The sequence below is a fragment of the Rhinatrema bivittatum genome, chromosome 4, assembly GCF_901001135.1.
Source record: "Rhinatrema bivittatum chromosome 4, aRhiBiv1.1, whole genome shotgun sequence".
NCBI lineage: Eukaryota > Metazoa > Chordata > Amphibia > Gymnophiona > Rhinatrematidae > Rhinatrema > Rhinatrema bivittatum.
This window is the reverse complement of record NC_042618.1, coordinates 117,920,255-117,935,358: the sequence shown is the minus strand read 5'-3', so window position 1 is coordinate 117,935,358 and position 15,104 is coordinate 117,920,255. Positions and strand designations below refer to the sequence as shown.

Sequence of the window (15,104 nt, the reverse complement as noted above, 5' to 3'; positions counted from 1 at the left end):
GTACTTCCCTTTCTTGAAAAGACCAGTGTCCAGAGTCCAACGTGAAATCACGCGAGCCGCTGCCTCAGGGAAACGTGATTTCACTTCGGACTCTGGTCTTTTCAAGAAAGGAAAGTACCACTTTTTGCGTTCTTTAGAAAAGTTAAAAGCAACAAGCAAAAAAGTAAAAAGAAAAATATGAATACAAAAAAAGTAAAATGTATTTGTTTTTAAGAAGGACTAGTAGACCGATGATTAAAAATGACCTGCAGTGGTGAATAGACAAGTGAAAGTTATAAACTTGCAAACAGCGGGGTGTTATGAAGGTCCAAGAAAATAATAGAAAAATGAAAAAATAGTAATAGTTCTTAGTATGTATGACAGTAACGATACCAAAAAATAAGAGTTTGATACAACATATTTTCCCACGTATATTTTAGTCGTTTATCATTGGACCAAGTTGATTTTCTTTACTGATATTCTAACTTCCCCATTATATCAGTATCCTTTGAGAATTCTTTACTCTGAACCATGCACTCCTGAGTGATTATTGGCTTTCCCCCATGATTTAGTTTAGATTTGTTTCATTTGGTTTCATTAAAGTACATGAGGGAAATAATGTACCCTATTTTTGATTCATAAGAACATAAGAAGTACTATGCTGGGTCAAACCAAGGTCCATCGAGTCCAGCATCCTGGCTCCAACAATAGCCAATCCAAGTCGCAAGTACATGGCAGATCCTATAAAGTAGATCTGTTACTTACTCAAAAGAATAGCCATAGTTTTCCTTAGTCTACTTGGCCAATTATGTATTTTGGACTTTTCCTCTACAAACATGTCAAAACCTCTTTTAAACCCCACTATGCTAGTCGCCTTGACCACTTCCCTCTGGCAAAAGATTCCACAGCTTGGTAGAATGCTGAGTGTAAAAGTATTTTCTACAATTTGTTTTTCTGACAAAAGAATAGACTCCCCTCTACCACATTGCATTCTGTTAGAGACAAAGTCTTGTAACTCCCACACTAGAACATTCAGCAGTTTCTGTCTACAAATCCCATAAAGTTTACAAATGAGAAGAGGGCTCAGTTAACCTCATAAAGAAGATGGAAACATTTCACTTCTAAAGCTTATTCTTTTTACTTTGAAAAGTAAGGCTTAATATTAATTCTACTATGAAAAATGTGAGATGATGTTAAGATTTGGTTATATGAAATTTTATTTCCTAGAATTAAAAATTAAGTGGAGTTCTGTACAGAAATGAACTAAACAGTGGACCAGCTTGACCCTTGTTTCCTGGAGCTATAGTATCACCATAGTTTCTTTTATTTTACTCTATTCAGAAGGCTTACGCTGTATTGCCCTGAGCCGTGGAACGATGGTGGGACTTGCAGGTGGGCTGGATCGGTAGTTCATGAAACTCTTCTTTTTGTCCATGGTAGGTGAGGCCTGAACAGTGAACTTATGCTTGAAATCTGTAGAGACAAAATTTGTCCACATCAACAACCTTGATGAAAAGAGGAAGAGGCAATTACTTTGTTAATCTAATGATCTTTTATATTGGAACCTCTCTTAATATGGCATTGGGTGAACACACTACAGGTTTTCTTATGGTCGGACTAGTTAGTTTATAAATTGCCTTTATGAAAAAAATCAAGGCAATGTACAATATAAATACAAGTACAATCACAGGCAATAAATAAAAATACAATATAATACAATCATGATCAACAACAAATACAATAGTAAAATAATCATAAAAACAATAGTAAAATAATCAAGAACAGAAAACAAATACAATTATAAAAAAGTGAAAAAAGCAAATACAAACATAAAAAGAACATGAGAATTAAATTAAAGCATAAAATGAAAGTAATAAAATTATAATAAAAGGAAAATGTTAATGCAACAACTGATAAATTAAGTAGCTAAACTTGGTCATTGAATGCTTTGTAAATGAGAAAGAGCTGAGATTATTATAAATTTAGCAGAATCTCTCTCAGGACATAAATCTCTCCAAGTGAAAAATATTAATGCAGCAACAAATAAGTTAAAAGCAGCTAATCTTAGTCTTGAAATGCTTTGTGAAAGACAAAGGGGTAGATTTTATAAATTTGCGCGCGCGCGTACTTTTGTTCATGCACCAGGCGCGAACAAAAGTACGCTGGATTTTATAAGATACATGCGTAGCCGCGCGTATCTTATAAAATCCGGGGTTGGCACATGCAAGGGGGTGCACATTTGTGCAACTTGCGCGCGCCGAGCCCCCCCGCACCTTCCCCTCCCTAACCCACCCCCCGGCCCTATCTAAACCTCCCCCCTACCTTTGTTGGTAGATTTACGCCTGCTTTCAGCAAGCGTAAATCTGCACGCGCCAGCGGGCTGCTGGCGCGCCATCACCCAACCCGGGGGATGGTCCGGAGGCCTCGACCACGTCCCCGGGCCGGCGCCACGTCCCCAGTCCCGCCCCGAACACGCCCCGGACACGCCCCTCCCCGCCCCTTTTGCGAAGCCCCGGGACTTACACACGTCCCGGGGCTGTGCATGCGCCAGCGGCCTATGCAAAATAGGTGCGCCAGCGAGCGCAGGGCTTTTAAAATCCAGCCCAAAGTTTTTAAGATTTTTCTTAAATTTAGCAAAATCTGTCTCAAAGTATAAATCAGTCAGGAAGGAATTCCAGGAGCCAAATACAAAAAAGCTTTGTCTCTAGTGGTTTCTAATCTAATTTCTTTAGGGTAGAGAACCCTATAACTGTGGCTGGGAAGATCGGAAGATTGGGGGTGGGTCGTGGGAGAGGAGGCAGTCCTCAGTAGTGCCGACTCTGAGGCCTTTCTTTCTCCTGGATGCTGTTCTGTGACATCGGCTGATGTCGGGCTGCCCATAAAACAGCTGACCCAATGGCACGCAGCCATCGGCACACATCACCAAAGCTGCACGCCAAAGGGGTGTGCTCATTAGGAAGGATTTTTTTTTCTTCTTTCCATCTTTGAATCCTCCAGTTTGAGTAAGTCTCCTCCGTCACTGCTTTACTATATCTATTAGCTCTATGGGGAAGAAGAAGAAGGGAACACAGAGGCTGTTCTCCTCTTTTGACCCAGCCAGCCATTGCTACTTTTATGTTTCTCTAGACTGTAAGCAACATCTTCCAGTTATTCAGTTAGGCGCTGTTCGCACTGTTGTCAGTGGGGATTCACTTTCCCTCAGTCCAGGTATTCTGCCTCCTTCATGTCCACAAATATTACCGCAGGTTGAAAAGGGTAGTCTGTTGTCCAAAATGGCATCGGTTTCTACTTTTGATGGGGAGAACCTGGGGTCTGACCAGGTTGATCAGTGCAATGTGGGCAGTGACTTTACTTCTACTCCAGTACCTTTGCTTACAAATTCTGATTTCAGTTTGACAAAGCTTGCCATGATCATTATAGATTCATTGTGGAGTGCTATCATGGGATTGGGCAGTTCTCTCTCTGGGAAAATTGACACAGTGCTTGCCAAATATGATTGTCTTCAGAAACAATCTGTCTCTTGAACAAAAATTGAATGTTAAGAATGGAAAAATTGACTTGTTGACTGTTCAATACAAGGAATTACTGCAGTGTCAAGTCGAATTAGATATAAAGAATGGCCTCGGCATCAATTTGAAAATTTAGACAAGCTTTCTCGAAGATTTAACTTAAGATTTCTCAATTTTCTAAGAGAGGACTTGATATCTCCCCTTGAAATTTTAAATAGATTTTATTTGGAAATACTGAAAGTCCCTGTGGAAGCTTTTCCACCAATTGTGAAGGTTTTTTACATTCCGGATAAGGTTAATTCTAAAGAAGTAGTTGGTAATCAAGTCTCAGTTTCTGAAGATAATGTAAACCTGACTGCTCTTCTTCAAAGCTCCCAGCTAGAGGTGAAATCTTTTGCTACCTTGTTAGTGTTTTATGTATTAGAGTCTGATAAAGCGTGAACATTGAAAATATTTTTTCGTACCAAGTCTTGTTTTTTTTCAGATGGGAAAATTTTAGTTTTTCCTGATGTTGCCAGATCCACTCAACAAAGACAAATCATTTCTTACTATGCGACAGAGGGTTTTAGCTCTGGGCGCTATTTTTGCTTTATGTTTTCCTTGCAAGTATTATGTTAAATGGAACGGCAACAAATATGTTTTTCATTATTCCTGCCAGTTGGAAGGTTTCCTATCTAATAGAGAGATTCCACAAGCTGTACGTTTAGACCCATGATAGTTGTATTGCCAGCATAACTGCTACAATAATATCTCTTAGGCACACAGTATTTGTATAATTTCTTTATTTTCTTAATGTAAAGCCCCCCTGTATTGTGGTCTAGAGTTTCCATTGATATTCCAATTGAATGTATTGTTTCATTTTCTTTTCTTATGGAAAAGATTTCTGTTTTGTCATGATTTTTCTGAATTGTATTATAAAAATTGACATATAAAGAGTAAAAAAAAAATAAATCCCCAAAAAACATAAGACAACAGTAAGCTTTAAAGGTTAAACAAGCAATTTTAAACTGGATCCGACAAGCAACTGGTAACCAATGAAATTGCTTCAAAAGGGGGGGGTTGAACTTACCTTTACCAAAAATAAGTCTGGCAACTGTATTCTAGACTAGCTGTAAGCAATAATTTAAACTAGAATATAGACCCTAATAAAGTGAGTTACAATAATCTAACCTATTTAAGTTTAACATACAAGTTAATGTCCTTAAATCATGAGTACAAAAAAGGTTTTAAACGGCAAAAGATCTGTAGATAATAAGATATCCAAACTACAATAGACATTTGAAAATCAAATTTCAAAAAAGGATCATATTTAACACCCAATGTGGTTACAGTTTGTTTAAAACAAATCTGAATGTCGCCTATTTTTGGAGCAGGAAAATTTGAAATATCTGCTTTCCTAGAAAACCATAAGGCTTCTGATTTGTCCGGGTTGACTTTTCATTTTACAGATGAAAGCCATTCTGATACTTTAGACAGTTATTAAATTCTGATAATCATCTGGGCAAATGCAAGTCAAAACTATTAATAATCTGAACAACATCTGCATACAGATAGCATCCAAACCCAAGGCTTTCAACCAAAGTAACAAGTGGGGACAGACAGAGATTAAATAAAACAGGGAAAAGTATGGAGCCCTGGCACATTCTGCATGAGAGCTGGTGCGCGGTACAGATTTAAAAAGATCCCAATTTATTGAATAAGACCTGTTGGTGTGGGAAATTATTTTAAGCAGTTAGCTAGCTTTCGTGAAGAATATTGTACCATGATAGAAAGTAATGAAGCAGAGAAATCACTGATATTATTAGTGTAATTATTTGATATAAGGCTTATAAGTTCTGAGAATAAATATGCTATTTTTCTTAGCCTGCTTGTAACAAAAAACCAACTAAAGTATCCTTACCGCTATCTAGGTTTAAAAATCTTATTCAGCAGAGCAGTTAAAGCAGTTTCACTGCTGAAACCTTTTCTGAAGCCAGATTGCTTAGGATGGTAAACCGATGTTTTTTTAAGAAATGAAGAGTTGCAGCAAGATTACTTTCTCAATGACTTTAGAAAGGAGAGAAAGATTTGATATAGGTCAGCAGCTGTCTGTTAAGTTGAGATCAGCATTAGGCTTTTTGGGAATAGGACGTACAGTTGCTAGTTTAAGTGAGTCAGGAAACCACCTTGCTGTAGACTAGAGTTAACTATATCAATTAAAAAAGGAAGACGACATACGTCTAGGTTTCTAATAAATTTAAATGGTAACAAGTCCATGGAAAATAAAGATGACAACTGTCTGAGAATCAAACTTAAACTACTAAGATCTTGTTAAATGCAGAGAGTTTGCTAGTAGAAATATTAGACTCAATGGCAGAGGCTTCTAGAGTGAAATCATGAATAGAGGTGTGAAAGTCAAGAGAACTCATTATATACGAGTTTAATTTTATTATCACAAAATTCAGTGAGGATCTCTACAGAAAGAACAGAGGTGGTCTGACAAGGGCCTAGAGAGATTCCAGAAAAAGATGAGACTAGTTTAAAAAGCAAATGATGACAACATTTTGGAAAAGGGGGGGGGGGGGGAAATCTTTTCCGAAAGGATAGGCTCTATCTTAACCAGGGTGGAACAGGGCTATTGGCACTAACCTTTAAAAAGGAGATAGAGCAGCTTTTAGACTAGAAAAAGGGAGAAAGCTGACAGTCACTCAGCAGTGCATAGTTTGCAAGGAGATATCTTCGAAAGATACTCATGAACAGGAGAGTTAGGGCATCCCAACAGAGAGGTTCCAATAAAAGCAAAAGTAGTCCATGTGCCTATAAATAAAGAACCACCGGAGTTAAAAGATTCCAAATTACCCTGTCAACAAACAAAAAACACATTTTGAAATATGTGTATACCAATGCCAGATGTCTAAGAAGCAAGATGGGAGAGTTAGAATGTATAGCACTAAATGAAGAGGTAGACATAATTGGCATCACAGAGACCTGGTGGAAGGAGAATAACCAATGAGACAGTATTATACAAGGGTACAAATTATATTGCAATGATAGGGTGGATTAACTTGAAAGGAAGGTCCAACAGGATAAACATAAGAACATAAGAAATTGCCATGCTGGATCAGACCAAGAGTCCATCAAGCCCCAGCATTCTGTTTCCAACAGAGTCCAAACCAGGCACAAGAACCTGGCAAGTACCCAAACACCAAGAAGATCCTGCAGGAGACTAAGGGGTAGATATTCAAAGGGTTATGCACGTAACCCCCGAAAACCTACCCCAAACACCCCCCCCCCCTGCGTGCGCCGAGCCTATTTTGCATAGGCTCGGCGGCGCGCGCAAGCCCCGGGACTTTCCTGGGGGGCGTGTCACGGCGGCGCGTCATCCGGGGCATGGCCGCGGGCCGCAGGCATTCCGGGGGCGTGGCCACGGCCTCGCCCCCAGACCGGAACCTGGTGCGCCGGCAGCTGGCCCGCGCGAGTTACGCCTGCCTCGAGCAGGCATAACTTTGGGAATAAAGGTAGGGGGGGTGTAGATAGGGCTAGGGAGGGGAAGGTGGGGGGAGGCGGAAGGAAAGTTCCCTCCGAGGCCGCTCCAATTTTGAAGCGGCCTCGGAGGGCATGGGCAGCGTGCGCAGGGCTCGGCGCATGCAAGGTACACAAATGTGCACCCTCTTGCGCGCGCCGATCCCGGATTTTATAAGATACGCACGGCTACGTGCGTATCTTATGAAATCCGGCATACTTTTGTTTGCGCCTGGTGCGCGAACAAAAGTACGCGCTCGCGCTTTTTTATAAAATTTACCCCTAAATGCACAGTAGAATCCTTATGGATAGAAATCCCAGGTGTGATGGAGAAGAGTATAGCAATGGGGGTATACTCCCATCCACCTGGCAAAATGATCCGACAGATGATGAAATTCTAAGAGAAATTAGGGAAGCTAAGAAATCTGGCAATCAGTAATAACGGGAAATTTCAATGATGCCAGTATTGACTGGATAAATGTAACATCAGGAAATGCTAGGGAGGACAAGTTCCTGGATGGAATAAATGACTAGTTCATGGAGCAATTGTTACAGGAACCGATGAGAGGGGGAGCCATTTTAGATCTAATTCTTAGTGGAATGAAGGATTTGGTGCGAGGTGCAACAGTGGTCATATTGCAATCAAATTTGACTTAATGACTGGAAGGGGGGCATTAAGTAAATCTCCAGCTCTAGCATTAAATTTTCAAAAGGGAGACTTTGATAAAATAAGGAAAATAGAAAAAAACTGAAAGGTGCAGTTACAAAAGTTGAGTGAACAACAGGTGAGAACATTGTTTAAAAATACCATTTTAAAAGCCCAGTCAGATGTATTCCACACATTAAAAAAAGGTGAAAGGAAGGCCAAAAGACTGCCAGCATGGTAGAAGAAGCTATTTTATCCAAAAAAAAAACCTACTTTTATCCATCTGAAGAAAATAGGAAAAAGCATAAGCACTGGCAAGTAAAATGTAAAACACTGATAATACAGGCTAACAGAATTTGAAAAGAAGCTGGCACTAAAGGCAAAAACTCATAATAAAAACTTGTTACAATGCTTCTGAAGCAGGAAGCTTGTGAGGAAGACTGTTGGACTATTAGATTATAGAGAGTTAAAGGTGCACTTAGGAAAGATATTGTCACCACAGAAAGACTAAATGAATTCTTTACTTCAGTGTTTACTAATGAGGATGTTGGGGAGATACTCATTCCGGAAATGTTTTTCAAGAGTGATGATTCAGATGAATTGAGTCAAATCACGATGAACCTGGAAGATATAGTAGGGTAAATTGCCTGGACCACATGGTATACACTCCAGGGTTTTGCAGGAACTAAAAAATGAAATTTCAGATCTATTACTAGTAATTTGTAAACTATCATTAAAATTTTCCATTGTACCTGAATACTGGCGGGCAGCCAATGTAACCTTGATATTTAAAAAGGACTCCAAGGATGATTCGGGAAACTATAGACAGGTGAGCCTGGCTTCTGTGCCAGGAAAAATCGTGAAAACTATTCTAAAGGACAAAATTAGAGAACATATAGATAAACATGGTTTAATGGGACACAGCCAGCATGGATTTATTCAAGGGAAGACTTGCCTCACAAATTTGCTACATTTTTTTTTAAAGGATTAATAAACATGTACATGAAAGTGAGGCAAAAGATTTAATGTATTTGGATTTTCAGAAGGCATTTCACCCATGAGAGACTCCTAAGAAAATTTTAAAAAGTCTTGGGATAGGAAGCATTGTCTTTTGGTGAATTGCAAACTGGTTAAAAACAGGAAACAAAGGCCTGAATTCATCATTCATCGCTGAATGATGAATCCAGCGAAAACAGGGGGTGGGCCTGCGAAAGCCCATAGCCTTCACACTACCGTGGTGTCTTCGCTGCCAGCTTTCGCACCGAATAGCACCACCGTGAAAGGTGGTGCTATTCGGTGTGCTACTACCAACGACTCCTCCCTCCCCCACCCCTCCCCCTATTTAGCACTATATTGCTTGCGAAAAGTCCCTTTATATGGCCTTATCACATGCATTAGGGCCCTAACACATGTAATAAAGCTTTAGTGAATGAGAAAGGTAAACAGTGCATTAGGGCCCTAACACATGTAATAAAGCTTTAGTGAATGAGAAAGGTAAACAGTGGAGTTTCTCAGGGATCTGTAATGGGACCAGTGCTTTTTAATATATTTATAAATGATCTGGAGAAGGAAATGTCAAGTGTCGTGATCAAATTTGCAAATGAGGTAAATCTCCTCAAGCATCCAGGTAGCACTGACATAGGCTTGTAAAAAGCTCTGGCTGTATCGCCCTTATATGGCATGCAGCACAAATAGTTAAGTGCTTTGACTTCTTTGTCACTGGCACCATGGTTAGTATGTGCTCAAAATACATGCAGCGGCAAGAACGCACTTAACTACACCCACAGTTATGCGCTTAGGAAAACACGAGGAAATATGCAGGTGCTCGCGTACAAAACATGCTCAGCGACACGCTGAATGACACGCACAAAATACATACAAAGTACACACACAACAGGGAACACAGACTTAGGCATACAAGAAGGCAAGGAACTGTTGCGGCCTAGCATGGCGGCCCAGAGAGGAAGCCTGAGAGCGGGGCTGCTCAACCCACCAGGCCTGAGCTGCTGCCACATTCAAAAAGCTCCCCAGAGACGTGAGTGGAAGAAGTCGAACGCCAAGACGGACCTGGTAGGAAGTAGCCTCACTAAATCTACTTTTATTTTTTTTAAACTTTTACCCGAGTTCAGCCCTCCCTGGCTGAGAGCAGGAACGGGTTCCCAATTGAGAGGGCGAAAACCTTCATTGCCAAGCCTCTCTCAGCCTGTAACCGCTAATTCCTTTTTTTTTTTTTAGTCCACGCCAGAACAGGGCTACCAGACTAAGGCTCTCAACTGAGGGAGGAACCAATGGTATCACCTTAGGAGACAAGCAATGCTATATAATTGGCCAACAGATCTTCCTTTTTTTTTTTTTTTTTTTTACAGGCAATCCCTAGTAGAGAAATGCATGTCCACTATCTGCTGGAGATGGAGAATACTGACAGGCTGATGGAGCAGGACTATATATCCATGACCTCAGCTTCTTACTCCATCTCCATCTGCTGGCAGAAGTACATAACCCACTAGTGGGGATTGGCCTGCCTGAATGCAGAGGAAAACATATTTCCTCATCCCTCAACAGACATTCATCAAATTTGATATTTGGACCTGAATACTCAATGAACATTCTTGCACAGTCAGCACATGATAAGACCATTCGATTAGGCCCAGGTGGGCAAAACAAAGTGTCAATTTTGCCCCTTTATCAATAAAAATAAAATATATCCTTAAGTATGAATTATGAGGGGGAGAAGAAAGTGAAGTCTTTTTTTCAGATACCAATACCTCCACGAATCCACCAGCCCACGTTTGCTTATTGACCGATTAAACAACCCAGCTTTACTCAATTCCTTTAGTGACCAGACCAGTTTTATCCAATTCTGGAAAAAGCATTAATTAAAATCACCCCCTACAAACAGCCTACCCTCATCAAATGATAAAAGGTCAGTGAAACAATCAGCAAGAAACTCAGTCTGATTAACATTTGGTGTGTGCATGGATGCTAAAGTAACCACTTTACCTATCACAAAAATAAATCTTCCTGAAGGATCCTGCACCTTATTAATCCTACTACAAAAAGGAAATTCCTAGCTATCAGTATCCCCATGTCCCTCTAGCAGAAGCAAAGAAAATATGAGAAATAAGCTTTCTTTTAAGGGTAAACTCCCTATCACATTTGAAATGTGTTTCTTGAATAACATATATCCCAACCTTCTTTCTAAGAACCACTCTAACAAGCTAGCTATGCTTAACAGGGGAATTGAGACCCTTCACATTCAGTGAGCAACATCAGAAAATTGTGTCATATTTGCATATAAACAAGAATATCTAGTCCTGAGCTCTATTAAATCTAATACATTTATTTGTATTTAGGTGTTTTATATACCGTTGTTCCCAAAGAAGTTCACAACTGTTTACAAAGGGTCTCTCACTAAGCTCAGGAGTGCCAGTTTACATCATGTCATTGAGAATTTTCGCATTATCTTTATTTTTGTCATTTTCTGGCACCCCAAAACCCCTATTTCTTCTTCTTTGGAAACTTTCAAGGTCAGCCTGATGTTCTTTAAAATCCTTAGTCCCTTTTTTCAATGCTTTTCATTTATTGTAGAAAACAGCAATAGAGTCAGTTTGTTCCCCCATGGGGATTTCATTCTGGGAAGCTCTCTCTTTCAGACCTTTGATATCTTCTTTGAGCTCATTAACTGCATTGCCCATATCCACGTTGAGTAAGTTAAAGGGTTTTATTGCACCAAAACAGCATTTAGGAATCCCTTGGCTATCTTTCAGAATATAGCAAGGGAAGTTTTATCAGTGACATAAGCTCCAGTGCTACTTTCCAAGTACCAGTTATTTAATAGGATTGATAGCCTATTGGATATTGCAGGGATTTTAGTAACCAATCAGGATGTAACAATAATCACCATTAGTGATTTTAACCACTTTTAAGTGCAGTTGGAATATAATATGATGTGCTCAATTTAATTTGCTGCATGAAGAATTTGTCTGAATAATTTAGGCTTTACTCGTAGGCCAGATCTGAAGTTTAGGCCATTATACACAGATGCAGATTATACTTGACATTTTATAGAAATTGGCCAAAACAAGAATTTACTTCCAAGAAGAGCTTGGAAAACATAACAAGGCATCCTTTAAGCATTACAATGCCAGTACCAAATAAAACTTCTGATCAAGCGCACACATTTGGGAAAGGATAATTAGGTTGTATTCTTTGTAGCAACTTAGGAAGGCCAAGCATGGGATCCTATGTTTGGACTAGAATAGTATTTCCTGCTTATTGTTCGCATATATTCTGGTCCCTCCAAAAATAATAAAATTATAGCTATAAAATTAAACTGAAAAGAATGCATAGCAGGATACAATCAGATAAATGTGTACATGATCTTCTGCATCTTATCCTCTACTTAATAGTAAGGACCTGCAATTCCTAACCTACTCATGCCCCTTATATAGTATTTACCATTTAGCTGCCTGTTGGAGTGCTATAGCCCCTGAGAATCAAATTTAAAAATGATACAGATATCCCCCAGCTGTGCTTTCCTCACACTGCAAACACAGCAGAATAGCATGCATCAGTGACTTGCAGCAGCTGAATTCCTTTTGGCTACCTGGGAGGGTGGGGCAGCTACTGCAATTTAAGCAGGGCCCAGGCAGTGAAGGTGGCCCCACCAGGATCAGGCCATGCCTGGGCAGGCAGCCAATACAAGCTCACATGGCTTCAGGGGCGGATTGGCCTATTGGGGGATCGGGCTTCCCCTGGTGGGCCGGTCGCTCCCATCACGTGATTTTTTTTTTTTTTTTAAACTTCCCAGCCAAAGACAAGAAGAGGGTCTGCTGGCGCTGCGGCCCGAAGAGGAACCTGTGGGCAGGGCCGGTGGAAGCACTAGGCCTGGGCCGCCGCGAGCAGTGGTATCCCGAGGGGAGCCAATGCCCCCGGGCGCAGGGAGGCTCATGCGGCGCTGCGACAGGCAGATCGGCAGGGCCAGAAAAAGATCGCGTTTAAACGCGCTGATGCTCCTCCTCCTTCCTGCCCGTGCGGCCCCGGAAGTAAACGTTGTCGGAGCCGCGTGGGCAGGAAGGAGGAGGAGCATCAGCGCGTGCAGAAGAGTAGCGCTTATGGGCCGAGAAGAGGAAGAGGCCCTGTAGCAGGGCCGCTGCAGAGCCCATCCTGTGGCGACCCGCGAAGAGGAGACCCAGAGGTGAGAGAGAGGCTGAAGGTCTGTAGAGTGTGTGTGTGTGTGTATGAGATGAGTTGAGAGATTGTGTGTGAGTGAGGACCTAAATGTTTGCAGAGACAGCATGTGAGAGCCTCTGTGTGTGTGTGAGAGAGACAGCATGTGACAGTGAGAGCCTGTGCTTGAGCAAGACAGCATGTGGAAGTGAGAAAGAGCGCCTGTGTGTGTGAGAGTCAGACATCATGTGCAAGAGAGAGACTGTGTGTATGAATGATTGTATGAGAGCGAGCATGTGACAGTGAGAGCCTGTGTGTGTGTGAGAGAGAGAGAGAAATACATGTGAGAATGAGAACCTGACTGTGTGTTTGATGGAAGAAGATGGAGAGAAAAGAAACAGAAAAAAAGACAATATAAAAGGAATTGGCAAAAAAAAAAAAAAATAAGAAAGGGAAGGTGGAAAAAAAAGCCTGTGACCAACCAATTAGAAAACTAAGATCAGACAGCAAAGGTAAAAAAAAAAAAGAAATTACTTTTTAGTGATTGGCACATGTAATCTTTGGGAATGTGCAAGAATAGCACTTTCTCTATGCGGATCTCACAATGTACGAGATCAGCATGGAGAAAGTGGAAGCCCACGGGGCCTGCACAGAGGAGGCAGCAGAATGAGCTTCAGTGTCAGTAGCAGCAATCGGTGCCTCCCCAATAGCCACGCGGCAGCAGTGACAGTGGCAGCAGAGGAATGAGAGAGGTTCCGAGGTTTCTGGCAAAAGAGAAGGGGGTCTGCCTTTAGTGTGTGCATGTGTATGAATGGGACTCTGCCTGGGGGTGTATGTGTGTGAATGCATGGGTGCCTGCCTGGGGGTCTGTGTGTGTGAGAATGAATGTGTGCATGCCTGGGGGATGGGGAGGGAGTGGAGTGAAAATGAATGGGAGCCTGCCTGGGGGTCAGTGTGTGTGAGTGAGAATGACTGGGAGCTTGCCTGGGTGTGTGTGTATGTGAGGGAGCCAGTGAGTGTGAGAGCATGAGTGTGTATGAGAAAATCCAAGGGAGTAAGAGTTTGTATGCAGAGGGGGAGAGAGTGTCTTAGAGCCTGAGAGTGTGTCAGTGTCCGTGAGAGCGAGAGGTTATGGTGGATATAAGAGTATGAATGTGCCTGGGGGTCAGTGTGTATGTGTGAGAGAGAATGGACATGTGAGTATGTGTGAGAGAGAGAGGATAACTTCCTAATCCTCGACAAAATCAGGGTGACTGGAAATCAAGAGCTCCCACAGAAGGGGACAGCAGGGGCTTTTTAAAATCCTTATTAGTTTTAATTATTGAATATTATTTGATGTCTGCTCTTTTTGAAATATTTTATTGGTGTTATATACAAATTTTTGAAAATTTCCCTAAGTTAAATTACTGGAGGTTCTATTCATCAGCAGTTTTGAAATATATATTTTTAGTATGATTTTCTTATTGTGATGTTTTATAGTTCTTGATTTTATTGTTTGATGTTTTATGAGGAATGATGGTATTTTCTGTTTTTCCATTGCTGCATTACATACAGTCTAACTTCTTGTGATTTCCAGTTCAGTTTGTCTGTTTATTTCTGTGTATATTTTATGGTCCCTTTATTCTGTATTTGGTGACTCACCAAATTGTATGTGTAATTGGGTACCCATGGGCCAGTATGGAGAAAAATCCCCCGGGCCACTATTTTCCCACAATCCACCCCTGCATGGCTTCCATGAATTATGGAAAAAGGATAGACTAACTGACCAAGTTCAACTGGGGCCCAAACAATCATTGCTCTGCCACTAGCAAAGAATTTTCAAATGAAGCCTCCAAAAAAAAAAGAAAAGTTCTTTAGCTGCCAAAAATTCCTATCAAGAGAGTCCAATCCCATCCTGTACCTTGCAGCACTAGACCACACCACACAAGTCTTACTGACTCCTAGCACACTTTATGAGTGCACCAAATAATTATTTCTTATTGGGGCACCAAACATGATTTTGTTAGGCACAGAATGGAAGAAATGACTTCAGCACATAAGAGTACTGTAGATAAACTAGACAAGATAACACGTTTTCTGGATTAAAGATGAGGCAGTACTGTGCAGGGGTTTGCTATGCATTACAAGTTATGTACTTTACGATGCATCTCCAGCATTTAAAACACAGCTTTCTTTATAAAATCAACTAATGTAATCTCCTAGAAGAGCAGGTTCCATCTTTAGACATATCCCAAGTGTTAGAATCTTCTACTGAAGATGTAATAGAGAAAAAAGGAACGGTCTTAGTTATATTTGTATTT

At 40.9% G+C, this 15,104-nt stretch overlaps 1 protein-coding gene across 1 annotated transcript in view; it reads right to left on the bottom strand.

The window, feature by feature from the left end:
* Nucleotides 1-15,104, bottom strand: part of MAP3K9 (mitogen-activated protein kinase kinase kinase 9) — a 147,235-nt gene that overhangs the window by 25,213 nt on the left and 106,918 nt on the right. Inside the window, exon 7 of the mRNA XM_029598754.1 lies at nucleotides 1,330-1,452. Coding sequence (XP_029454614.1) covers nucleotides 1,330-1,452 — 123 coding nt within the window. The remainder of the gene's footprint in view (nucleotides 1-1,329; nucleotides 1,453-15,104) is intronic.